General features: G+C 44.0%; 1 protein-coding gene across 1 annotated transcript in view; it reads left to right on the top strand.

The window, feature by feature from the left end:
- Window positions 1-11084: 11084 nt before the first annotated feature.
- Window positions 11085-25903, top strand: part of LOC126363134 (CUB and sushi domain-containing protein 3) — a 513579-nt gene continuing 498760 nt past the window's right edge. Inside the window, exon 1 of the mRNA XM_050007939.1 lies at window positions 11085-11331. Within this exon, the coding sequence (XP_049863896.1) occupies window positions 11223-11331 (109 nt within the window). The 5' untranslated portion in view covers window positions 11085-11222. The remainder of the gene's footprint in view (window positions 11332-25903) is intronic.

Below are 25903 nucleotides of genomic sequence, written 5' to 3'. Positions count from 1 at the left end.
ATTTCACATGGGTCGGCAAAGTAGCAAATGTAAATAAGATTCTTGTAAATAGTAAAAGAAGTTGTATACTGTAAATAGACAACTTCTAACAAGGTAATAATTTTGAATCTACATCCGGACGGAATCAAAAGAGAATGTTTAGTCCTACAGTCAGCATCCATCTAACGAAAGAGTGCAATTTGTGAGCTTCTATCTCACAACGGGGAAGGATATCATAGCAAGTATGAACGCAGAGTGATCGAAGGTTAACTATACAGATATGTAGAATGCACTTCTGAAATAAACTATATATTTGCTTAATAGTGACCATGGAACTCATTTATTTTTATCACTGTAGAAACTCCGAACAGTCACGAGCCGAAGTCAGACTGCCTACTGAATAGCACAGAATAGAACTTGACGCAAACCAGTACCAATATGGCGAACACACATTAGAAATGGAGCAACTTGTGGTGTCATAACGGCGAACGCTTCCCATTGGCTGACGGTGTAAACCGACCTCCAAAGACACGAAATACGTAAATGGAGACACAATGAGATTGCTCAGAGAGTTTTTATCGTCTAGTCGAAGCTATCGACTCTTGAAACACACAAAGTGTTACAACGACTACTCATGATTGAAAAAAAAAAAAAAGAAAAAAAGAAGGAAATTGCTAATGAACAAGCAGCTCTCAATTTGTTCTTTAGTGCGCAGCCTACGATAATACAACCATCAGATGTTTCAATGTGGAGTTATGAAGTCGGTGTATGTTGTTTTTGTTTTAACGTCCGTAACTCATCAATTTGGTAATTTATTAATGACAAAGAATAGACTGAAGTTTAAGAGACCAGTTAGGGAAGAGGTACATGTTAGGTAACTGCTGGGAAACCATGGGTACCAGAAGAAAAGCTTCAGCTGATCGATGAACAAAGCAAGTACAAAAACGTTCAGATAAATTCAGGAGTATAGAAATACAAGTCACTTAGGAATTAAATAAATAGCAAGTGCGGCGAAATGTCTCCATAAAAAATCTGAAGAAATCCAAAAAGAAATGATTGATGGAGGGACTGACTCAGCATATAGAAAAGTCAAAACAGTCTTCGGTAAAATTAAAAAGAAGATTTACCAGCAGCAGTGCCATTCTGTCGTCAAAGCCTTCATTCTGTTTTCCTGTTTCAAAAGCACAGCTTTTAGAAAGATGGTTAAATGCTATTAGTAGGCATGGTTTAGGCCCGACAGAAAACCATTTAGGGAAATTGTTTCCTTGCGAACTGTGTAAATTTCAGAGCACTGAAAAATGACGCTCTTCCATTTACCTTTCGTTTTCCGAACGATATTAGTTAGTTAGTTTTGCAAACCATAGGGTCTACCATAATCTATTTTGAACACATAACTTTATAGACACTGAAGTACAAGCAAGGAATTTCGCATGCTAAGGTAATCACGACAATAGCCATTGTTCAGTTTGTCGCTGTTAGCCGTAGGGTAATTACGGGACTGTGGGGCAATAGGCTTGCTTGACAGTCGTGTCCAAAGTTGCCCACTGCATTTACACTAAAAATACGGCCTTTCAAGATTAAATGCTAAATCAGTTTACTATATGTCTGTTTTCTATAATGATGCTAAATATTACACGATCAGAAAGGAGTGACTTACAATTCACCCTTAATTGCTGTAACTCCTGACGCACGTGTTCGTTACGATGCTTTCGTTCAAGTGTGTAGCGTCAACAGTATTACAAAGTATTCTATATTTTCCGTGGAGCCACAGGCAGCTGCCGTCATCATTGCTCGTTTGCATACTTATATGCGGCGTGCAGTTTCTGCGTTGTGCAAGGCTTTCACTCCGCGTTTTGCAATTCACTGTCACTGCTGCCAACCGCGTAGATGTAGCCTTAGTCAGATCCTCAGATGTTTTTATCTAATTTTGAGGCCACAAAATCTAATTGTTCATTGTAATCACATTATCTTCTTAGCCAACAAATTTATAATGATGCCTTAAAAATAATCACTTTAATTTAAACTTTAACAATTAATCTTATTCTGTTTGACGCATGGTAAGTATTGTTTTACATGAATGACTTACATCAGTACGTAATGAAAATCCTTTACTTGTTTTATGAAGTAACATCGATGGTCGAAACCCATATCGCGTGGGAATAAAAATGTTCTTGCGAAATTAAGGCTTAACGAAAATGTTTTAGACTGTAGTGCTCTAAAGTAGTATTTCATCATAACAGTCACCGTAAAGCCAAATAAAATACTTATTATCTTCTCTTAGATAATGAACAGGCTTAAGAGAAACATCATTCAAACGAAATGCGGCATGCTCTTTCTACACACGAAATCCTAAATGGCAACGGCATGGATATGGCAGTCGGACATTTCTATGTTACAAAAAGGTACTGCCAGAGTTTCAGGAAACATTCCTCACACACAAATAAAGAAAAGATGTCATGTGGACATGTGTCCGGAAACCCTTAATTTCCTAGTTAGAGCTCATTTTAGGTTGTTCTTCCACCTACGCTCAATGGAGCACGTTATCATGATTTCATACGGGATACTCTACCTGTGCTGCTAGAACATGTGCCTTTACAATTACGACACAACATGTGGTTCATGCACGATGGAGCTCCTACACATTTCAGTCGAAGTGTTCGTACGCTTCTCAACAACAGATTCGGTGACCGATGGATTGGTAGAGGCGGACCAATTCCATGGCCTCCACGCTCTTCTGACCTCAACCCTCTTGAATTTCATTTATGGGGGCATTTGATAGCTCTTGTCTACGCAACCCCGGTACCAAATGTAGAGACTCTTCGTGCTCGTATTGTGGACGGCTGTGACACAATACGCCATTCTCCAGGGCTGCATCGGCGCATCAGGGATTCCATGCGACGGAGGATGGATGCATGTATCCTCGCTAACGGAGGACATTTTGAACATATCCTGTAACAAAGTGTTTTAAGGCACGCTGGTACGTTCTGTTGCTGTGTGTTTCCATTCCACGATTAATGTGATTTGAATATGCAGTTCGTCGTTGTTATGTTAAAGCAAGGTCGATTTTCCTTGACATGTCACTTGGTCAAATGTTCACTAGCCAAGTGTGTGGTACAGATTCAGTTTTCAGTCCTGTCAAAGTTTTAAAGAAAGATGCATGGTTCATGAACATTTCCATAAAGCACAAAATGTATGAGGATGAAAATAATTTAATTTGTAAATATTTTAATATAAACAATCTTTTATGAAATAAGAATGTTTATTTGTAATGAAAGCTGGTTTCTGCGTGCGATATGTAATTACAAAAAGAAGACGTGCATTATTCATAAAATTGGAATTAAATTTTCTGTTAGCCAGCATATATTTGATGACTTTTGTATGTAAGTAATGTAAATGTTGAAGCCCGCATCTCGTGGTCGTGCGGTAGCGTTATCGCTTCCCACGCCCGGGTTCCCGGGTTCGATTCCCGGCGGGGTCAGGGATTTTCTCTGCCTCGTGATGGCTGGGTGTTGTGTGATGTCCTTAGGTTAGTTAGGTTTAACTAGTTCTAAGTTCTATGGGACTGATGACCTAAGATGTTAAGTCCCATAGTGCTCAGAGCCATTTGAACCATTTTTTTGTAAGTATTGGAACTGAACGGAAAAAAACTATAAACTAATTACCATAACCAGACTCGAATTAGCGATTACCAGCCTCCAGTGATACTGAGTAGGACAAGCAACTCTGTTTAAAAATTTGCATCAGGGAATGGAGTACAAAACCTCTATTTATCAGGAGAGCAATTTACCACACAGAAAACTGCCTGTCGAGAAAAATCGACCTTCCTTTAGCTTACTACAGACGATCGGAAAACTTCAAAGTCGATTTTCTCGATAATTTTAGAGAGTTACATTGAATTATTTTGGGGTCTAATATTTGAGTTATGAACTTCTGGTATAATAGCATAAAAGATTACAAAAATCCGATTGTCGTGTGGTCATCTTGAGAGATAAACAAACAGGTGGTTTGAATGTTCCTCGACATCGAGACAACTTTCACTTCAACATTGCAGAAAAATGGTTAACTGGACTTGCTTCTAGATTGAGGATTTGTTGACAATTACAAAAGAGTAAGTTAGCGTCCACTGAGAAATATCTACAGTGATTGAAATTATTTCAGGATACTCATAGAATAACATTAGATGTGATCGCACAGACACCTCAGGTGTCTAAATTATTTAAATTGATTATGTTATCAGTGAATAGCTTCGTTCCACATCATTTCGGTAGAGCTCGTGCAGATGATCCACGAGACATGTAATAGTGTGGCACTTGTGGAGTACACCTCACTGTGCGGGTTTTATTTTCTGACCAGCGGGCCGCGGCTAACTTGCTGGTGGACATGCCACCTCTTTTAGGCAATAATCAATCAAATGTGGTTAGAGTTTTGAAGTTTTGTGAATTGTCCCATGTTTTACTAAGATTTTAGGGAGAGGGTTTTAATTAGTTCACAGAGTGACTGGTTCGCCCATATTTTACTTGTACGTAAGTGGCCAGCCAGTGACAATTTCGTGTGACATTCTTTGCTCTTCCCCAGTGGTCTTTGCAGGTATTACAAAATTTGCTAATTTTTGTCCACATGCATTTATTTTAATGTGTATCAGGGCGCTGATAACCTTGGCGTTGAGCTTAAGAACTAAATAGCTTGAATTCTAGGTGAAATTGTACGAAAGAAATATATGATTTAACGCCCGATCGATAACTAGCTCGTTAGGAGCGGAGTACAGGCTAGAATCGCGCAACGACAGACATGCAAATAGATCACGTATATTTCAATGGCACCATCCTCATATTCACTTTAACAGTTAGAAAAACACCACAGGGATGCTATAACTGAATGGTCCCACAGAGATTTTAATCCCAATCTTCCCGGATGCGATACCAGTGGCTTAACCTCTGCGTCATCTCGTGCGCCTAGTGCTCAACATTGGGTTCACCGATGAGCACCAAACAGATGATGGCATCAGCCTTCTCGATGTTGTAATAGAAAAGTTGAATCACAAGCATACCTTTCAAACCCATAGAGTACCCACCCAACCCAGATGCAATTATGACTAACAAGGAAAAACGGATTGTTTTAAAAAATTGGTCTGAGCACTATGGAACTCAACTGCTGTGGTCATTAGTCCCCTAGAACTTAGAACTACTTAAACCTAACTAACCTAAGGACATCACACACATCCATGCCCGAGGCAGGATTCGAACCTGCGACCGTAGCAGTCGCACGGTTCCGGACTGCGCGCCTAGAACTGCGAGACCACCGCGGGCGGCAGGATTGTTTCAGGCCGGCCGGAGTGGCCGAGCGGTTCTAAGCGCTCCAGTCCGGAACCGCGCTGCTGCTACGGTCGCAGGTTCGAATCCTGCCTCGGGCATGGATGTGTGTGATGTCCTTAGGTTTAAGCAGTTCTAAGTCTAGGGGACTAATGACCTTAGATGTTGAGTCCCATAGTGCTCAGAACCATTTGAACTATTCGAACTAAATTCACATTCACCAACAGAAAACAATATATTCATTTACATCACTTTTCTTACCAATTCCTCACATCAAATATCAAACCCTTTGCGAGAGAGAGTCATTTAAGTAAGTTTCCGCAACATAACGTAGAAAACAGCACAACATCACTAGCCTACGTTATCATAAATCATGAATTTATAACATTGTTTGTGGCTATCGTCTCAGCTCTATGTAGGCTACACTGGCAGCATCTTTAAAATAAGATATTGAGAACACATGGATGCCTATAGATTTAAAAAAAACTAGTAAAACTGCTTTTGCCTCTCATATGGATCAAAATGGCCCCTGTGTTTGAAGCATTAAAGATTATTTGTCGATTTTGCACACAGCTAGCAAAGGAATGAAAATGGACCATTTCGAAACGACAAATATGCATGGACACATTCACCTCAACATATTCTCAATGAACCACTTGAGTTTGCAAACAAACAATTGCTGCAGATTTTTTCTAACTTTTCGCACGAGATGAACACATCACGGACCCGCAATAGTCAGAACACTTAGCAGCTATATACTCGCATAAAACATGGACTCCATAGCATTTGTTGTGTTAAGATTGTAACGTTCTTTAAAAAATATGAAAAGCTTTAAGATTGCATTGAATGAATGTTTGAATTGTGGAATTGATACAAAACTCGGGTTATCGTGTAGAGTGCTGAAACTGCAAGTGGTGTGCTTACTCTGTGTCACTGTTAGCAAAAACTTTATACGAACTGTTAGGGCAATGTAACTCCCAATATCAATAAAGAAATACAGTCACTGCAAATACATACAACCCCTTAGGCACTGAACCATCTGGCCCTGTTCAAAACTGATAACTTTGGTCCCTGCGCAAATAACAAATAAATTGAACTGTCTTACCTCTAAAGATAAAAGATCGGTTAAGTTCAGATGGCTCTGAGCACTACGGGACTTAACATCTGAGGTCATCAGTCTCCTAGAACTTAGAACTACTTAAAGCTAACTAACCTTAGGACATCACACACATCCATGGCCTAGGCACGATTCGAACTTGCGACCGTAGCGGTCGCGCGGTTCCAGACTGAAGGCCGTAGAACCGCTCGGCCACAGCGGCCGGCAGTCTGGAGTTAAAGATATCGTAAAAAAATTATCAAATTGCCACAACTGATTGTGTAATACATGCGTGTTCTTTGCTATTGTACATTTCGTGCTCCCTCCCAAAAATATGTAAAGAAAAAATAGGAGCAAAACATCATTTTTTAGAACAAATATATGCCTGCGCAAGTTGTTCACTTTAAACGTTTTAACTGCATGCACATTAGCATATATATTTTTTAAGGGTGCAAGCAACTTCTCTATACAGACGTTGGTGTATGGCGGAACTCGGTGCAATGGGACGACTGCTCGTCAGTTGTATGAGGAGTACTGAGTACCATCGAGGCTCGGAGGCGGGTACACAACCAGCAGGGCCGGCCGTGGGCTCCACGGAGGCACCAAATGTTTAAATGTGTGTGAGTTTCTAAGGGTCCAAACTGCTAAGGTCATCGGTCCCTAGACTTACACACTACTTAAACTAACTTATGCTAAGGACAACACACACACCCATGCCCGAGGGAGGACTCGAACCTTCGGCGGGAGGGGTCGCGCAGTACGTGACATGACGCCTCAAACCGCCGCGCCAGTCCGCGCGGCTAGCGGCACCGCGCATGTGAGTTTCAAGAGGCTGTACTCCAAGGAGTGGAAGAGGACGCGACGGCGAGTGCCAGAAACATAGCAATTAGACTAAATGTGGATCACCAAACTGTCCGGCGTGTTCTGCATGAGCAGCAGTTGCACCCGTACCACCCGAGAAGTTCAGGCAATGCTGTCACAGGATTTTCCGTCACGAACCCACTACTGCACACGATTCTTGCACCGTTGTGTGGACGAGCCCGACTTCCCACGGCGTATCCTTCCAACGCTTGAAGCCGGGCACACTATGGAAGGTGTTCTCAGTCCAACAACAGCTGTGTGTGGGCTGATGGGGCTCCTGGAACAACACGGTTGGAAAATTTGAGCAGGTTTCCTGGATGGACGAGCCGGCCGCGGTGGTCTCGCGGTTCTGGGCGCGCAGTCCGGAACCGTGCGACTGCTACGGTCGCAGGTTCGAATCCTGCCTCGGGCATGGATGTGTGTGATGTCCTTAGGTTAGTTAGGTTTAAGTAGTTCTAAGTTCTAGGGGACTAATGACCACAGCAGTTGAGTCCCATAGTGCTCAGAGCCATTTGAACCATTTGAACCTGGATGGACGTGTAAATGGGCCTTGCCTTCTTCCACCACAATAGATGCCGTGCACTTGCCATTCTCCGACAGCATACTGCAAGGGCTCTTGGGAGTTGTACAACTGCATGTGTGTCGAAACATGTGCTTCCAGCACGATGGCGCACAGCCAGAGTTTTCACGTGCGGTCCGAGATCATCTTGACGAAGGATTTGGGCAACATTGGATAGGTAGTGGTGGCCTGATTGCTTGACTTGCACCGTCTCCCGACTTCAACCTGATAGACTACTATCTGTGGAGTAACATTAAATCCTTGATTTACGAGACTACAGTAGCATCCGAGGAAGACCTACTGGCGCGGTTTATGCCTGTGGCGGATGCTGGATGACGAAGAATTGGTGAGCGTGTGTACCGGTACGATGTACGTAGGTACCATATCTGTGTCGACGCTGGAGGTCTTCACATCGAGCCCTACTTATAAGTGGACCCAGACGAGTTGTGGAGTTTTGCGGTGTAGCGGAGAAACGGTACGTTTCCGGATATGAGTTCATATGCTAAGCTTAACCGTCTTGATCCCCATTACAAGTCTTCAAACTCTGGAAAGGAAATTTAGTTACGCCCTATGTTTTACAAGCCATTTATTCAGAACATTAAATGGCGGGTAACCTACTTAAATATTCTTGTGCAGTACGAGAGCGGACGACATACTGCTAACGGCTCTGTTACTGTTCTAAAGCAAGCACAGTCATATGTAGATGGGTATAATGGTCCGAAAACGGTCATAGAAATAAAATGAAGTCGGTTAAAGCTATCTGTGACTGGTTGCCATCTCCCTCAGAAATATTTCCTGCCGTTCTCTGGGTGACAGTTTCTTTCTTTCTTTTTATTTTCACGGAGCTAATTGTTTCATTTCTTGCTTCCCATGAATCTATGACCAAACTGTTGCTGTTACAGTTTAATCTACAGCGAATGCTTTCCACTAAATGTCAAGTGCTAAGCACGAAATATGTTTCTGTTGCGGCCAATGACTGCTCGGTTTTTGAGTGAACTAATGCGCTTTTCGTTATCAGGGCAATGAAGAAGGTGCTCAACATCCAAATATTACCATAGTTTTGAAAGTATTATATCATGTAAAATATTTTCGTAAATATCTGATTTCATAGATCAGAAATAAAGGTCCGATCCTGATCCAGGAAAAACTATTCCAGAACAGCACTTCATCTCCCCGCAATTCCACAATCGCCAAAAAGTACCCAGGTAAAAAACTGTTTGCTAGGTTCTCACCAGACCAACACACTCCCGCAAAGACTGGCGCGTCACTGCATAAAAACCCTCTTCCACAGACCAATGATGCCGTTGTGTACAACGCTATGAGAGACGTCACGCGCTGATTCTTGGGATCAGTGGGCTCACTCCCAGGTGCAGACCGTTCTCAGCAGCCTGGTTTCACCGGATCGATCTGTTTCTGCTGTCCGATCGTAGACTATATTTGAAAATTTGGTCGTACAGTACGTTTTATAGTTTACTACTTCCTATTAATTATTGTACTATGACTACAAGAAGGATTTTTATGTTTCCTTGCGTTTACTCTTCACAAGACGCTAGGTTGTGGGCATATGAGAACTCTCTGACTCTATTGTAGGTCCTGTCAGTAGTTGAAGCAATACTGCATTTTAACGAGGTCAGTGACGAGCACACTAAGACTGATGAAGCCTTTTCTAAAGGGTAATTCATCTTAAGCGAGTTGGATAACGAAACTGGGATTGGAACCGCTTTCAAATGGCTCTGAGAACGATGGGACTAAACATCTGAGGTCATGAGACCCCTAGAACTTAAAACTCCTTAAACCTAACTAACCTAAGGATATCACACACATCCATGCCCGAGGCAGGATTCGAACCAGTCGCGCGGTTCCGGACTGAAGCGCCTAAACCGCTCGGCCACCACGGCCGGCGGAACCACTTCCTTCCAGAATGTGAAATCAGTGTCTTATCACTATTACGGTATGTTTATAATTATTAAACTTTGGAACTGTCTAATCACAACTGAATGAAACACAATTCTTGTGCCACACTCGTTTCTTCTTTATTATTTGTGTGGCATCTTCAGTGACCTAGCATATATACATTGTTTTAATGCTGAATAGCAATTACGGTGGAATAGTTCTACCAAGAAGTAACGGAAGAATCTGTAAATGAGATACACATTTTTGATTATATTATTTGATTGACAATTTGGACGTTACTTATTGAGATTATAAACAGTTCTGGCACTTTTTGCTTTTGTATGATGTGGTAATAACTTCAGGTTATAATCATAGATTTCGTGGATGCTGAGCTACAGGTGTTCGTTTGCTTACTGTCATTTTAAATTTTATTTTCACAGCAACATGAACTGAACGATCGTTCTGATGTTATGTTTCGGATGTTGTTGCCTACTGTGGAATGTTGTTGTCAACTAGTCAATGTGTTTTGTGATATCAGAAATCTGTGTCTGGGGGAGGGGGGGAGGGGAGTACGAGTGGTAATGTTTTGGTGTGAGTTGCTATGACTATCCATTTTCTGTCTTATCGTTTCTTTCACTAAATTTAGTTGATGATACGTATTGATGTCAAATCGTTTATAATATGTTTGTTCTCAGTAATGGTTTTCTGAACGTCGTATGTTTGTTCTCAGCAATGTCCTTGTGGATAGGGTACTTTTCCTGCATTGCTATGAGGCATTGCCTATGATTATTTATTCTGATGATTTTCATGTACTGTTCCACGTTCGTAGGATGGTGGTTGTGCTGTGGTGTCCATATGGACCCAGAGTAACAATTAACATATCGTAATATTTACGCAACTAAGGACGACAGGAGCACAAAAACTAATAACCTTACCACTGTGCCCCTTTGTTAGTTTCTTCAGTATTTAAATTTAGTCAGTTCTTTCCGTTCGTTCAGGGAAATACTTCTGTGATATGTATGTACGAACTGGATCTGGAAACATTTAGCCTCAGAGTGTAATTCACTGCTGTAGTTGTAGTTTCATGGCTTCACGCTTTCTGCAAGTCTCGCCCTTCCACCTGCCTTCTCTAGAGCTCTATACCAGAGGCGCTCGGCCCTCGGTCCTCGGCTGGCCGTAGTGTGCTCCAGAAACGACCGCTGGACCGGATCGGGCCATCGAGCCGCCCAGACGCTGACCAGGAGGCCAGTGGGTGAGTACGAGCGCACCCCACGAGCGATGTGCCACTACTGACACGCTTCTCCGAGCACCGGGGAACCCGTTACGAGTGACGTCAGCGGCCACGTGACCGCCGCTCTCTCCAGGGAGCACGACTGGAGGCCGCCTCAGTGCCGACTTGGAGTCCGGAGTGTGATGTCGGGTGTCGCGGTCTCGCGGCTGTAGCGCTGTGCGGGCATCTCTCTTGTTATTGTTGTTACCGTTGTTGTTGTTGTTCTCGTGGTCTTGTGGCGACCGCCGCCTCGCCATGGTGCATAGCCCGGACGCCCACCGCCGTCCTGTGACGCTGTTGGCGGCCTATTTGCCGCTGCTGCTGCTGACCTCTGGCGAAGGCGCCGGCGCCGCGACGCCTCAAGGTGGGTACCGTTCGCTGTCGAGTGCACGGGGCCTGACTCGCTGTCCTCAGGAACGCGCCTCTACTTTGCTACCCACCTGTCATTCAATTCCAACGTGTTTCCTGTCTTCCAACTAAGGAGATGTGCACTGATGATTCCCTCGAGTACAAGTGAGTTGTGCCCGCACATAAATAGGGCAGATGAGGTGGCTCAATTGTCATAAAGATCTTTACACCCACAAACTACCACAAACTCCGCGGCAGTGCCACTGGACAATGGCCTGGTGTTAGAGGCGCGAGAAAGTTCACTTCCTCATGTCACCATTCCGATTTGTGTCTTCCAGCTAAGCGAATGCTACGATGATATCATAGGAAACACTACGGTCTATTTCCTCTCTCAACTTCGTTCAGTCCGATTCATCTCTAACACCTCAATGTAAGAGCGTGCAACCCCCTAGAAAAAAATCATGAACTTTAGATATCGGTACCTAATTCGCACCCGACGTCGCCACACAGGCAAACGTATCAGTTCAGTATCAGTATGATGAGAAGGCGGAACATGTAATAAGTACTGACTAGCAGCGGATGTAACCAGAAGCATTTGTCAGGAAATTTCACAACTGTATCGCTGTTCGCTGCTCTTCCCTTTGCAATTGAAAATTTCATATCGGTCTTCATTCAAATACCTTTCAAGAGCGTTACACCTCTAGTTCACGACTAATTCCTCGCGCTACCAGGCAGTGTCAAAAACAGCTAAAACGTATCCACATGTATATGAGTATTACCTCCGCAACACTAAAAATAATATGTACGAATGTCCTACAAACTGCACTCTTTCCGTTAAGCTCGTATTTGTTATTATATACATATTGTAAAGTAATAGCATTACTATGCTTACTGCTTAATAAACACAGTTATTCAGCAGTTTTCAGTTTCATTTCTGTGCCTCGTTTCTTCTGCCAGCTTACACGGAACTAGTGAGTGGTACCTCTCTCCTCCCCTCCATTCCCCCGCCCCCCCCCCCTTTCCCAAAGCTCAGATCCTGGATACAATCTTGCCTCATAACTACTTGTGGCAATACAGGCTACGTCTGGATACCGTGTCTGTGAGGAACAGTTACTTATTTGTATTTTATGCTAACTGTCACTTGTATTTGCTTTCATGTTTAATTTCACAAAATGCAACGCGTTTCGAGAATATTCTGGTTATCTTCAGACCTTTATACATAAAGAAAATCATTCTTAAAAATAAAATGTCTTAAACTAAACCACACCAGGAGTGACCAGAACACGAAAAGTCATATCGATGGTAGGCAATGAAAACTTCGTAACTCCGTTTTATTATGAAACTTCCTGGCAGATTCAAACTGTGTGCCGAACCGAGACTCGAACTCGAGACCTTTGCCTTTTGCGGGCATGTGATACAGTTAATGTTGGTACTTGTGTAACTATATAGTAGAAGCCTAGTTACTGACAGATTTGAGAAATCCATGCACTTTCAAGTCTGTTTGGTAAGTTGAGTTACTGCCTACTGGAATTAGAGGTTTTCGGAAATAGACGGAGTTACCAGGTTTCCATTGCATACTGTCGATATTTTAATTTAGTTTAAGACGTTTTATTTTTATGTAACAACTTTCTCTGCGTATAAACACCTAAAGTTTAGCAGAACACACTCGAAACGCATTCCAATATGTTAAATTAAAGATTACAAAAAAAAGTGACTGTTAGCAGAAAATGCAAGTAGTTAATCACTCTTGCCTCAGTATCAACGGAACTAATCCCGAACCCGCTTCTCCTTTTCGTAATCACCCTACTTAACATCTTCAAAGTTACACCATGCAGATCGCTGTAAGTTAAGAGGCGGAAGGCACTGCATTTGTTAACATTCCTCTTTTATGGAATTCAAGGGATCGTCATGTAACTGGTCCTGTGTGAGCTGTTAACAGTCGCACGCTACCTCTGCTGCCTCTACGAGACCGATGCGTGGGGCACTGAACAGTATACGAAAAATATGGCCTGAGAACTGCAGCCTGGAATTTTCTAAGTAGATTTTCGCGGCATGTTTGACTTCTTTCTTATTGTGCCTCTCGACTGAACTCTTACAGCTTGTCTGTTACAACGTTTTCCTTACACTTGCTCAGGTTCCTCTGCCAGTTTAACGCAGATGCGAAACGGGCTGTGTTTCTCTGCGTAGATATTACCCTTCATATAAATTACACTTGTCATCCAAAATGTACGTCTTTCACGATCCGCTGGAAACATGTTAATTCTTCTTTAATACGTATATAGATTTTATATATGCTATAAATACTGAGTAACAAGTCGCATTTGATTCCGAAGTAATATCCCGGTTTATAAATACTGGTCGAGACAGACTACGTACGTAGACGGAGGGCCACTGCGGAAACGTTCCTCTTCTTCTGTTTGACTATATATCATATTACCACAGATGTCATTAGGAGATGATGAGCTGGTGTACTTTGGAGCCAGTTTGGGGAAGGGATAGTCCGTGTAATCGATGGAAGAGCGTCCAACAATTTACGAAAACCACGCAGACTCAAAGTCAGTCAATCAAAACCGTCAGTCCCCCCAGAGTGAGTGGAGCGTCATAGCCGTAGCACCAGCTTGCGTGGTCACTGAAATGGCTACAAGCTACTGCGCTGTTCGAATAACAGCGTCCAGACGGCAAAGGAATGCAGTCGAGAACCTACCAACAGTGCTTCTCGGCTGAAATCATACAGCACATCAGTTACTGACAACTTTGCCCCTCACCTTGAGGAAGAATGCCAAATGTCCTCGTCGTATCGGATAGTTCGTGTTGTCCAGGAAAAAAAAAGGTAGATTACCAAAGATGTTGATATTCACTGTAGATGAAAAATTTTGAAATACTCAGGGATTCAACATTTATATTACCACTGGATAATATATGGTGGAGTGCTATCATGCTGTCAGTAAATTTCAGTTACACATCTTCAAATTAATATTCACTGCAATAATTTGGGCGATCATTTATTGACTTCACATGTGAAAAAAAAAGTTCACATCGTACAATTTGTTTTTTTCACCGCACCAACATAACTTTCCTGTCATATTAGCCGAAGACGTCCGCACAACAGAGTAATAATTATAAGTTGGATTGCCGTCTAAGATGGAAACACTCACATGTTACCGTGTGATTGTACGGGATATTCCGAAAGAATACCTTGCAGCAAAAACATTTTCTGTTGTTAACAGTTGATGAAAAACAGCTTTTTGAGGTGTTTGTTGCAGGACACACACTTATGAGAGTGAGAATATTAACGTTAGTGGACAATAATTTTCATTGTCGCTTCTCAGTCAAACGTTGATGGGGTTTCATTGGCATCAGTCCCTGTTTCTCCATTTATTTTAGGAAACTGTCTTACCAGGACACTAGTTAACATTTCTATAGAATTTATTACCGAAATACTTGAAGGATACTCCTTCTGCAACTAAGGCTGGAATTCATTTACTGCCAAATAGGGCCTCTTCACAGTCATCCCGATCAGCAGAATATTATATCACTGCAACATGCCCTGGAAATTCGACCTATTGCTGTGATACTGCTGCATTTCCACCAAGGCTATCCGACCTTCCTGCGATTCATTACTATCTGCGAGATAGTTAGCGGAAGCACGCTTTAATGGATTGAAAATCATAATGACATATTGATCAGGTTTGCAAGAGAAATTAACAATAAAGTACAGAAAGTAACAGTCTGTGAATTTACTATCCTCTCAACTGTTCCCATTCATCATACAGATACATGTAGGTTTTTGTAAAGTGTTTTCTCCTCAGAAATATCTCTACTACTGTTTCTTTGTATTTCTCCTCAGAAATATCTCTACTACTGATTCTTTGCGTTCATCGTAGTCGACGGTTGTATAAGCTTCAATCTCTCTTAAAACAACCCCTCCGTAGAATAGAAAGTGTTTTCGTTTATTGTCTGTCAAGAATCTTGGGTTTAGGAAAAAATTCAGGGTACTGAACGGTAACCACCGATTCATTTCCAACCTCAGCAAGGTCAGAGTCTGAGACCGAACTAATACTAAAAATTCTCTCTCGTATCGAAAGCACAAGTAAAATGAGTATCCATGGTTAAAAGTGGATAATTAAAGCTTTTATCAGCCTAGGTCAGACACAGAAAGCTTCTCTCGTTATGTACAATGATCTCTATCGCAGTTTTTGCTATGGATTTTATAAACTGTGGCATGCAACGTCTATGGTGCGAAATGGGAATGATTCCTCTCAAAAATACAGTGCTAAATAGGGAAGAAATTGCAAAAAAAAGAATACGCAACGAGTACCACAAAAATGATTGGTAATACACTACAACAGAAAGAATAAATACGGCATTCACACACTGCCTTTCCACGCTTACAAAAGGCGATTGTATTACTTCACAAATAGAAAAACTCTATAGCACGTCAGCTAAGGGATACGAACATTATGCTTGCGGTCGAAAACACATCAGCGGCTCTGCCAGCGACAGCTGTTTTCAGTGTGACAGTGGAATCTCATTTGTTGCTCTTGCGCGGGACATTCATTGTGGTAAACGTGGGTTCGTGCCTGCCCTTCGTGTGTGGAATGTTCTGCGATCTGTAATGTCTTGAGAATACCATTAGGTCTCTGTTTAACTGTGTTAAAGGCTTTTGGCACTTGTTACCTCCTCATATTGACTCCAAGTCCTTTGAAATGAGTTGAAGTTTTATGACGTTGCTTTGATAATGTGCAGACAATCTACAAAGGAGATGCCTTGCCATACTTCACTGCCAATTCACTATTAGAGGTTAACGTAGTTCTCCATAGACAGAAATAACAACAGCATATTTAGAAGAAAGAAGTTATATTTGAACACATTGACTTTTTACGATATAAGGTTATTTTGTTATGTTCATCGACAATAAATGACAAATTTTTGCTTTTTGGTCTTGCTTTGTTATTGTTATTTTCTTTTTTAACTCAGTTTGCTGTTTATTTCCCTTGTAATTGTATGGTACTTTCCCTCATCAACAAAATCATACTACACTTTTTCGTTTGTTTACATTTTAATGTTACAGTTACCTACCTTTCTGTGATTATCTCTTACACAAGGAGTTAGAAAAGCTTAAGAATATCGCATTTCAGATTTTCGTGTACATCATTACAAACTGTGCTACACATATATGTAATCAGTTTAGCACAGGTTTAGGAGAACTTTGCGGTATAAATTTTAATTTTCTTTCCACGCCTATTTCCTTAAGTCCTTCCCAATTATGATTTGGATTTACGCGAAGTATTTTCATCCTCTTAAATGACAGTGTTCTGTTCCATAGCTTACATGCCTCACGTAATACAGCAGTCAGAACTGTAGGTATGTCTTCAACAAGATATGTTGCTACGTTAATTAGTAAAAGTACAGCAAGTAGGTCTTAAATCGATAAGCACCTCAGAAACTGTCGTCATTAGGGCTGATGGCTTTAGTCTGTATGCTGTGATATTACACCTAAATAGGTATCTATGCTAGAAGCTACACTATATCCATTAGTAGCAATACTGTCTAGGTGTTTGATTAAGAAGCACACCGACTAGCAAATAAAAAGCTCTCAGAGCATAAACTCCGTCACCGCTAGTTTTAGGTGTTATTTGTGGACTTGACTAACAAAAGAAATGTGCATAATGTGAACACATCTTTGAGTTCGAGAAGCTGACACCCGAGTAAATATAAACTATCGCATTTTTAATGCCAGTACATCGTGGAGGATAAAAGCTGTTTCTTCTGTGAGCCATGCACCTCGCAGCCAATAATCGACAGAGGTGTCGATAAACGAATGTATCGAGACACAGTCCTCTGTCAGTGCTGTACCATGAAGATCTGTTTTCCACTCTGACGTTATAGGTATCGATTTACATATGACATTTCATGTAATATTGTATATTTAACGGATTCCCTCTACAGTGACAGTTTCTATCGTGCTCTAGGGAAGAACGCCTGTCCCCTAATGTAACAGGATCGAATTCTGATGGTGGAAGATCTTTTCATCACCAGGAGAAGAATATGTTGAGATAGTGTGGAACGTGCTGAACTCAGAAATATTTCGATAATTGGTGCCGAAGTGTCTTCTGCTTCTGGGAAGCGACGATGATCGTATAGTCTCAGTCATGGATGCAAAGACGCTGCAAGGTCAGTGGGATTTCGGAAGCGACAGCAATCCCGTAATCGGGAAGTGTATTGTCTGTGCAGTCGGAGGAAGAAGTAGTGGATACTTCGATGAGTTGTTTCTCGAGAATAAAGTAGGCCATCTGGCAACGGGCATTACAGGTTTTCACTATCCAAACACTATAGATCACTAACAGAAAAGATCATTTCACCTTACTACATGCATTGTATCATCGTATAATATACACACATCAAAAAAAGTCTTGCAGAACTCCTGAAGATAGACGTTGACTGTGGATGTATCACAGACACAGTCCCATTGACTGTTGGGAGATGTCACTAAATCCGCCCAAATATGTAAATAACTTTGCATGAGCAGCGACTACTAGACGGAGGGGGTCAGATAGCAGATCAGTTCCAGTCATCCCACCTGGAAGGAGGCACACGGCTCGTGTTGTCTGTAGTTCAACCGTGCCTAGACGGTCAATACCGCGGTTCGATCGCGTCCACATTGTTACCTTGTGTCACGAAGAGTTCTCAACAAGGGGAGCGTCCAGGCGTCTCGATTTTGTTCGGACATGGAGGAGATACAGAGAGACAGGAACTGTCGATGACATGCGTCGCTCAGGCCGACCAAGGGCTACTACTACACTGTATGACCGCTACCTACGGATTATGCCTCGGAGGAACACTGACAGCAACGCCACTATATAGAACAATGGTTTACGTGCAGCCACAGGACGTCGTGTCAAGATTCAAACTGTGAGCAATAGGCTGCATGATGCGCAACTTCACTACCGACGTCCATGGCGAGATCCATCATTGGAACCACGACACCATGCAGTGCGGTACAGGTGCACCCAACTACATGCCGAATGGACCGCTCAAGTTTGATATTACGTTCTCTTCACCGATGAGTGTCGCACATACCTTCAAGCAGACAATCGTCGGAGACATGTTTGGAGGCAACCGGGTCAGGCTGCGTGCCTTAGATAGACTGACCAGCGAGGGCAGCAAGGTGGACGTTCCCTGCTGTTTTGGGATGGCATTCTGTGGCGCCAACGTACGCCGCTGATGTCATGAAGGCGCCGTAATGGCTGTATTATACATGAATGCCGTCCTCCGACCGATAGCGCAACCATGTCTGCAGCATACTGGCGAGGCATTCGTCTTCATGGACGACAATTCGCGCCCCCATCGTGCACATCTTGTGAATAACTTCCTTCAGTATAATGACATCACTGGACTAGAGTGGCCAAATGTACTCCAGACGTGAACCCTATCGAACATGCCTGGGATAGATTGAAAAGGACTGTTTATGGACGACGTGACCCACCAACCACTCTGAGGGATCTACGCCGAATCGCCACTGAGGAGTGGGACAATCTGGACCAACAGTGCCTTGATGAACTTGTGGATAGTATTCCACGACGAATACAGGCATGCATCAATGCAAGAGGACGTGCTACTGGGTAGTAGCGGTACCGGTGTTTATAGCAATCTGGACCACCACCTCTGAAGGTGTCGTTGTATGGTGGTACAATATGCAATGTGTGGTTTTCATGCGGAATAAAAAGGGCGGAAATAATGTTTATGATTGTCTCTATTCCAATTTTCTATACAGGTTCCGGAATTCTCGGAACCGATGTGATACAAAACTTTTTTTGATGTGTGTATCTTAAAAGTACAGAACGAAGTTTGGTAGTTTAATAAATGTGTTGGACTGGGTCCCTGTTTACTTGCTTAGAATTTTGATGCCAAATCACCCTAACAAGAACAATTACGGCTCTTAATTGAAAATGTCTTTCGGGCCCACCCCGAGGCCTGGACCTCTGCCGTTGTACTGAAACACTGTATCCAGTACAACATCCTCGTAACTCTCACAGCCAGACCCGAAACATCAGACTGCTGGCATCTCGGGTGACTCTTTTGGTAGTGTGCCCGCGAAAGAGCCGACGTCCGGGTTCATGGTGCAGTCCAACACATGTTTAATGTATTACAATATTTCATTACAGTGTACTTTGCTCAGAGGCGTAAAAGACTCATTCCAAAAAATGTCCCAGGCTTTTTACTGATTAACGGACCAACCGTTCAAGTGCTGGTCGCATCTCTCTCTTATGAAGGATAGGAAATGTGGACGGTAACAGGGAGACGAAGAGAAAAAGAAGCTTTTGAACACAGGAAGTAGCGGAAGAGTGCTGTATATTACACGGGCAGATTGAGTAAATCTTGAAGAGGTACTGAATCGAATGGGGGGAGAAAAGACATTTACTTCTTGTGACAGATCACCTATTGCTGTCGTCCTGGTTTATTCTGATAGCTGACCTCACGACCAAGCTCCTAAATTACATTGAATACAACATCTGCTGAGGGATCAACGAACTGCCGTCTTCGAGGATTAGCTGCGTATTAATTAATTTGAAAATTTTGCAGAACTAAGTTCGAGGTCGGCTGCAGATAAAAGAAAATTATATTGTATTGTCAGTTCTGTTTCGTTCTACACTCCTGGAAATGGAAAAAAGAACACATTGACACCGGTGTGTCAGACCCACCATACTTGCTCCGGACACTGCGAGAGGGCTGTACAAGCAATGATCACACGCACGGCACAGCGGACACACCAGGAACCGCGGTGTTGGCCGTCGAATGGCACTAGCTGCGCAGCCTTTGTGCACCGCCACCGTCAGTGTCAGCCAGTTTGCCGTGGCATACGGAGCTCCATCGCAGTCTTTAACACTGGTAGCATGCCGTGACAGCGTGGACGTGAACCGTATGTGCAGTTGACGGACTTTGAGCGAGGGCGTATAGTGGGCATGCGGGAGGCCGGGTGGACGTACCGCCGAATTGCTCAACACGTGGGGCGTGAGGTCTCCACAGTACATCGATGTTGTCGCCAGTAGTCGGCGGAAGGTGCACGTGCCCGTCGACCTGGGACCGGACCGCAGCGACGCACGGATGCACGCCAAGACCGTAGAATCCTACGCAGTGCCGTAGGGGACCGCACCGCCACTTCCCAGCAAATTAGGGACACTGTTGCTCCTGGGGTATCGGCGAGGACCATTCGCAACCGTGTCCATGAAGCTGGGCTACGGTCCCACACACCGTTAGGCCGTCTTCCGCTCACGCCCCAACATCGTGCAGCCCGCCTCCAGTGGTGTCGCGACAGGCGTGAATGGAGGGACGAATGGAGACGTGTCGTCTTCAGCGATGAGAGTCGCTTCTGCCTCGGTGCCAATGATGGTCGTATGCGTGTTTGGCGCCGTGCAGGTGAGCGCCACAATCAGGACTGCATACGACCGAGGCACACAGGGCCAACACCCGGCATCATGGTGTGGGGAGCGATCTCCTACACTGGCCGTACACCTCTGGTGATCGTCGAGGGGACACTGAATAGTGCATGGTACATCCAAACCGTGATCGAACCCATCGTTCTACCATTCCTAGACCGGCAAGGGAACTTGCTGTTCCAACAGGACAATGCACGTCCGCATGTATCCCGTGCCACCCAACGTGCTCTAGAAGGTGTAAGTCAACTACCCTGGCCAGCAAGATCTCCGGATCTGTCCCCCATTGAGCATTTTTGGAACTGGATGAAGCGTCGTCTCACGCGGTCTGCACGTCCATCACGATCGCTGGTCCAACTGAGGCGCCAGGTGGAAATGGCATGGCAAGCCGTTCCACAGGACTACATCCAGCATCTCTACGATCGTCTCCATGGGAGAATAGCAGCCTGCATTGCTGCGAAAAGTGGATATACACTGTACTAGTGCCGACATTGTGCATGCTCTGTTGCCTGTGTCTATGTGCCTGTGGTTCTGTCAGTGTGATCATGTGATGTATCTGACCCCAGGAATGTGTCAATAAAGTTTCCCCTTCCTGGGACAATGAATTCACGGTGTTCTTATTTCAATTTCCAGGAGTGTATATGATATGCTGTCCTTTGAGCTACTCAGCGCCTAGCCAGAGTTGACTTAGATTGCCTTTGAATAATTTTCCTTACCGAATGATAGGAAATTTGACAGGGTGATTCATCAGCCCCTACCGATGTCGTTTTATGCAACCCGCTGTGTTAATGTGCCCTTCAAAAACCATGATCGAGATTTTCATGTTGTATGTTGTTTGTGGCACCTTCTCCTACCGCTGTACAAAACTTTGCGACTGCACGAATTATTTCCCAATGTGTTCAAAAGATCTTGAAGTGTCCTCCCTACCAAGACACCCTCAATCCAGCCACAAATTTTACTTGATTTATGGCACTACTTGATTAATATAAGGGATAAGCTGTCAGGATACATCCTACATTTACATGTATTACTCTGTAATCGACAATTAAGTGCCCGGCAGAGGGTTTATCGAATCACCTTCAAGCTATTACTCTACCATTCCTAGCTCGAACAGCGTGAGGGAGAAACGAAAACGAATAATTAACTCTTCCCGTGGGACCTATGGTTTCTCTTACTTCACGGAGATGATCATTTTTACCTATGTAGGTAGGCCACCAACAAAATATTTTCGTATATAAGGAGAAAGTTGGCTATCGAAATTTTGCCAGAAGATCCTCCCGCAACGAAAAACACCTTTGTTTTAATGGTTGTCACCTCAATTCAGGTATTATATCCGTGGCGATTCTCCGCTTTTTCACGATAGTACAAAACGAGCAACTCTTCTTTGAACTTTTTCGGTGTCTTCCCTCATTCCCGTCCGATGCTGATCCCAGCCCGCACAGCAATAGTCCAGTACAGAACGGAAAAGCGTAGAGTTGACACTCTCCTTGGCAGAGTGTTAAGTCATAAATCGTAATCATTGGTTCGCTTTCCGCACAACATCATCTATGTGGGCGCTAAAATTTGAGTTATTCGTAATAAAAGGTTGAAATGTGTGTGAACTCCTAAGGGACCAAACTGCTGAGGTCGTCGGTCGCTAGACGAACTGGCTACTTAGACTACACTACTGGCCATTAAAATTGCTATACCAAGAAGAAATGCAGATGATAAACGGGTATTCATAGGACAAATATATAATACTAAAACTGACATGTGATTACATTTTCACGCAATTTGGGTGCATAGATCCTGAGAAATCAGTACCCAGAAGCACCACCACTGGCTGTAATAACGGCCTTGATACGCCTGGGCATTGAGTCAAACAGAGCTTGGATGGCGTGTACAAGTACAGCTGCCCATGCAGCTTCAACACTATACCACAGTTCATCACGAGTAGTGACTGGCGTATTGTGACAAACCAGTTGCTGGGCCACCATTGACCAGACTTTTCAATTGGTGAGAGATCTGGGGAATGTGCTGGCCAGGGTAGCAGTCGAACATTTTCTATATCCAGAAAGGCCCGAACAGGACCTGCAACATGCGGTAGTGCATTATCTTCTTGAAATGTAGGGTTTTGCAGGGATCTAATGAAGGGTAGAGCCACGGGTCGTAACACATCTCAAATGTGATGTCCAGTGTTCAAAGTGGCGTCAATGCGAACAAGAGGTGACAGAGACCTGTAACCAATGGCACCCCATACAATCACGCCGGGTGATGCGCCAGTACGGCGATGGCGAATACACGCTTCCAATGTGCGTTCACCGCAATGTGCCAAACACGGATGCGACCATCATGATTCTGTAAGCAGAACCTTGATTCATCCGAAAAAATGACGTTTTGCCATTTGCTATTCGTGCACCCAGGTTCGTCGTTGAGTGCACCATCGCAGGCGCTCCTGTCTGTGATGCAGCGTTAAGGGAAACCGCAGGCTTGGTCTCTGAGCTGACAGTCCTTGCTGCAAACGTCGTCGAACTGTTCGTGCAGATTGTTCTTGTTTTGCAAACGTCACCATCTGTTGACTCAGGGATCGAGACGTGGCTGCACGATCCGTTACAGCCATGCGGATAAGATGCCTGTCATCTCGACTGCTATGATACGAGACCGTTGGGATCATGCACGGCTTTCCGTATTACCCTCCTGAACCCACCGATTCCATATGCTGCTAACAGTCATTGGATCTCGACGAACGCGATCAGCAATGTCGCGATACGGTAAACCGCATCCGCGATTGGATACAATCCGACCTGTACCAAACTCGGAAACGTGATGGTACGCATTTCTCCTCCTTACACGAGGCATCACAACAACGTTTCGCCAGGCAACGCCGGTCAACTGCTGTTTGTGTACGAGAAATCGATTGGAAACTTTCCTCATGTCAGCACGTTGTAGGTGTCGCGACCGGCGCCAAACTTGTGTGAATGCTCTGAAAAGCTAATCATTTGCATATTACAGCATCTTCTTCCTGTCGGTTAAATTTCGCGTCTGTAGCACGTCATCTTCGTGGTGTAGCAATTTTAATGGGCAGTAGAGTAACCTAAAATAACTTATGCTAAGGACAACACACACAGCCACACCTGAGGTAGGACTCGAACTTCTGGCGGGAGGGGCCGTGCAGTCCATGACATGGCGCCGCTAACGTAATCAATAACGGAAGGATGTGTGGGAGGCTGAAATGTAGAGAGTACCGAGAGTTAACTACAGTAAGCAGATTCTGTTGGATGTGGCTTGCATCAGACACGTAGAGGCGTAGAGACTTCGGACTGACAACTGCAACAGCAGCTAGAAGGAGTGTGGCGGCCAGCGAGCGACTGCAGAGACAGGAGGGGGCAACGCTCTCGCCGGTCCACTTTCTGGCAGCCAGCAGCAGCTGCCGCAGCGTGCGGCAGGCGACGGCAGACCGCGGCACGTGACGTGACTGCGTGCGGCATCGGCGGCGGCAGTGCGCCAGCCGGCGCGCACCGGCCTGGGGCAGGCGCCTCTGTACAGGCCACTGCAGCTGCCGCCCACGCGCTAATGTCCCACTAACTACAAGTTCCGTACGATAAATGTGCAACGCATTTTACGCATCAGACGTACTTATTCCAACCACAAACTCAGACCTGTTAGCGCCGGCCGGTGTGACAGAGAAGTTCTAGGTGCTTCAGTCCGGAACCGCGCTGCTCGTACGGTCCTGACTCGGGCATGGATGTGTGTGATGTCCTTAGGTTAGTTAGATTTAAGTAGTTCTAAGTATAGGGGACAGATGACCTCAGATGTTAAGTCCCGTAGCGCTTAGAGCCATTTGAACCATTTTTTATCAGACCCGTTAGCGCGTATCAATTTAATACTCAAAATCACATCCACCGTACGGAATTTGTGTAGTTTAAACGCCTGTAGTTCCTTTAACTGCACAAAACCATCCACAGCTATAGCGGATACACAGGTTAGCTGTTGCCTGACGCAGCGCAGCAGTATCTGATAAAGTGTGATACAGTTTATCGAATCTGTACCCGCGCTGAAACAATAAAGTACAGAATAGTTATCTGCCTACGTAGCTTGACGATCTCGCCCACACTAGTGCTGCACCACTCAATCCGAATATAACGGATTCGAATTTTTGTGCAGTCTCACAGTCTCGTTAGACGAAGCGCCATTTGATAACGACTGCAACTTTGTTCGAAATGACACACAGTCAGTAGGTAATTTCAGGCGAAATATGTCCACCTTTAGACCAAACAAATCATTTCCCGACCTGATAGGATATGGAGAAGGAAAAGGAGGAGCAGTTAAAGTTTAACACCCCGTCGACAACGAGGTCATTAGAGTCGGAGCACAAGCTCGGATTAGGGAAGAAAATCGGCTGTGCTCTTCCAAAGAAACTATCCCGTAAATTGCCTGAAGCGATTTACGGAAACCACGGAAAGCCTAAATCAGGACGGGAGGACGTGGGTTTGAACCGTCGTCCTTCCGAATGCACCCTACCTGAGAAATGGGTTGCTCTGACCACTATGCGACTCAACTTCTGAGGTCATCAGTCACCTAGAACTTAGAACTACTTAAACCAAACTAACCTCAGGACATCACACACATCCATGCCCGAGGGAGGACTCGAACCTCCGCAGGGACCAGCCTCACAGTCCATGACTGCAGCGGCTTAGACCGCTCGGCTATATCTGTTAGTGACACATACCAAAATCTCTACAGTAGTTCCTGAGATTAGCCTTCACATAAAGACAGAAAAACTTGACTAGGGACCTTACTTTAGTAACACGTAAAGATCTATGAATAATGTTTTTTTCTGGCTGGCATAGGCTTATAACAAAATACTCACATGCGCAATTGAACACTTACCTCGTACAGTGTAACGCCCCCTTTATGCTGCTGACGTGGTGTGGACTCCACGAGACATTTAAAGTGTTAGGGAGCCATCAAAAGGGTTCAAATGGCTCTGAGCACTATGGTACTTAACACCCGAGGTCATCAGTCCTCTAGAACTTAGAACTACTTAAACCTAACTTCGAAGCTCAAATGGTTCAAATGGTTCTGTGCACTATGGGACTTAACATCTGAGCTCATCAGTCCCCTAGAACTTAGAACTACTTAAACCTAACTAACCTAAGGACTTCACACACATCC

Source organism: Schistocerca gregaria, chromosome 1 (genome assembly GCF_023897955.1).
Source record: "Schistocerca gregaria isolate iqSchGreg1 chromosome 1, iqSchGreg1.2, whole genome shotgun sequence".
In the NCBI taxonomy this organism is placed as follows: domain Eukaryota; kingdom Metazoa; phylum Arthropoda; class Insecta; order Orthoptera; family Acrididae; genus Schistocerca; species Schistocerca gregaria.
Note: the sequence above shows the minus strand (reverse complement) of the source record. Positions and strands in the feature narration are given on the sequence as shown.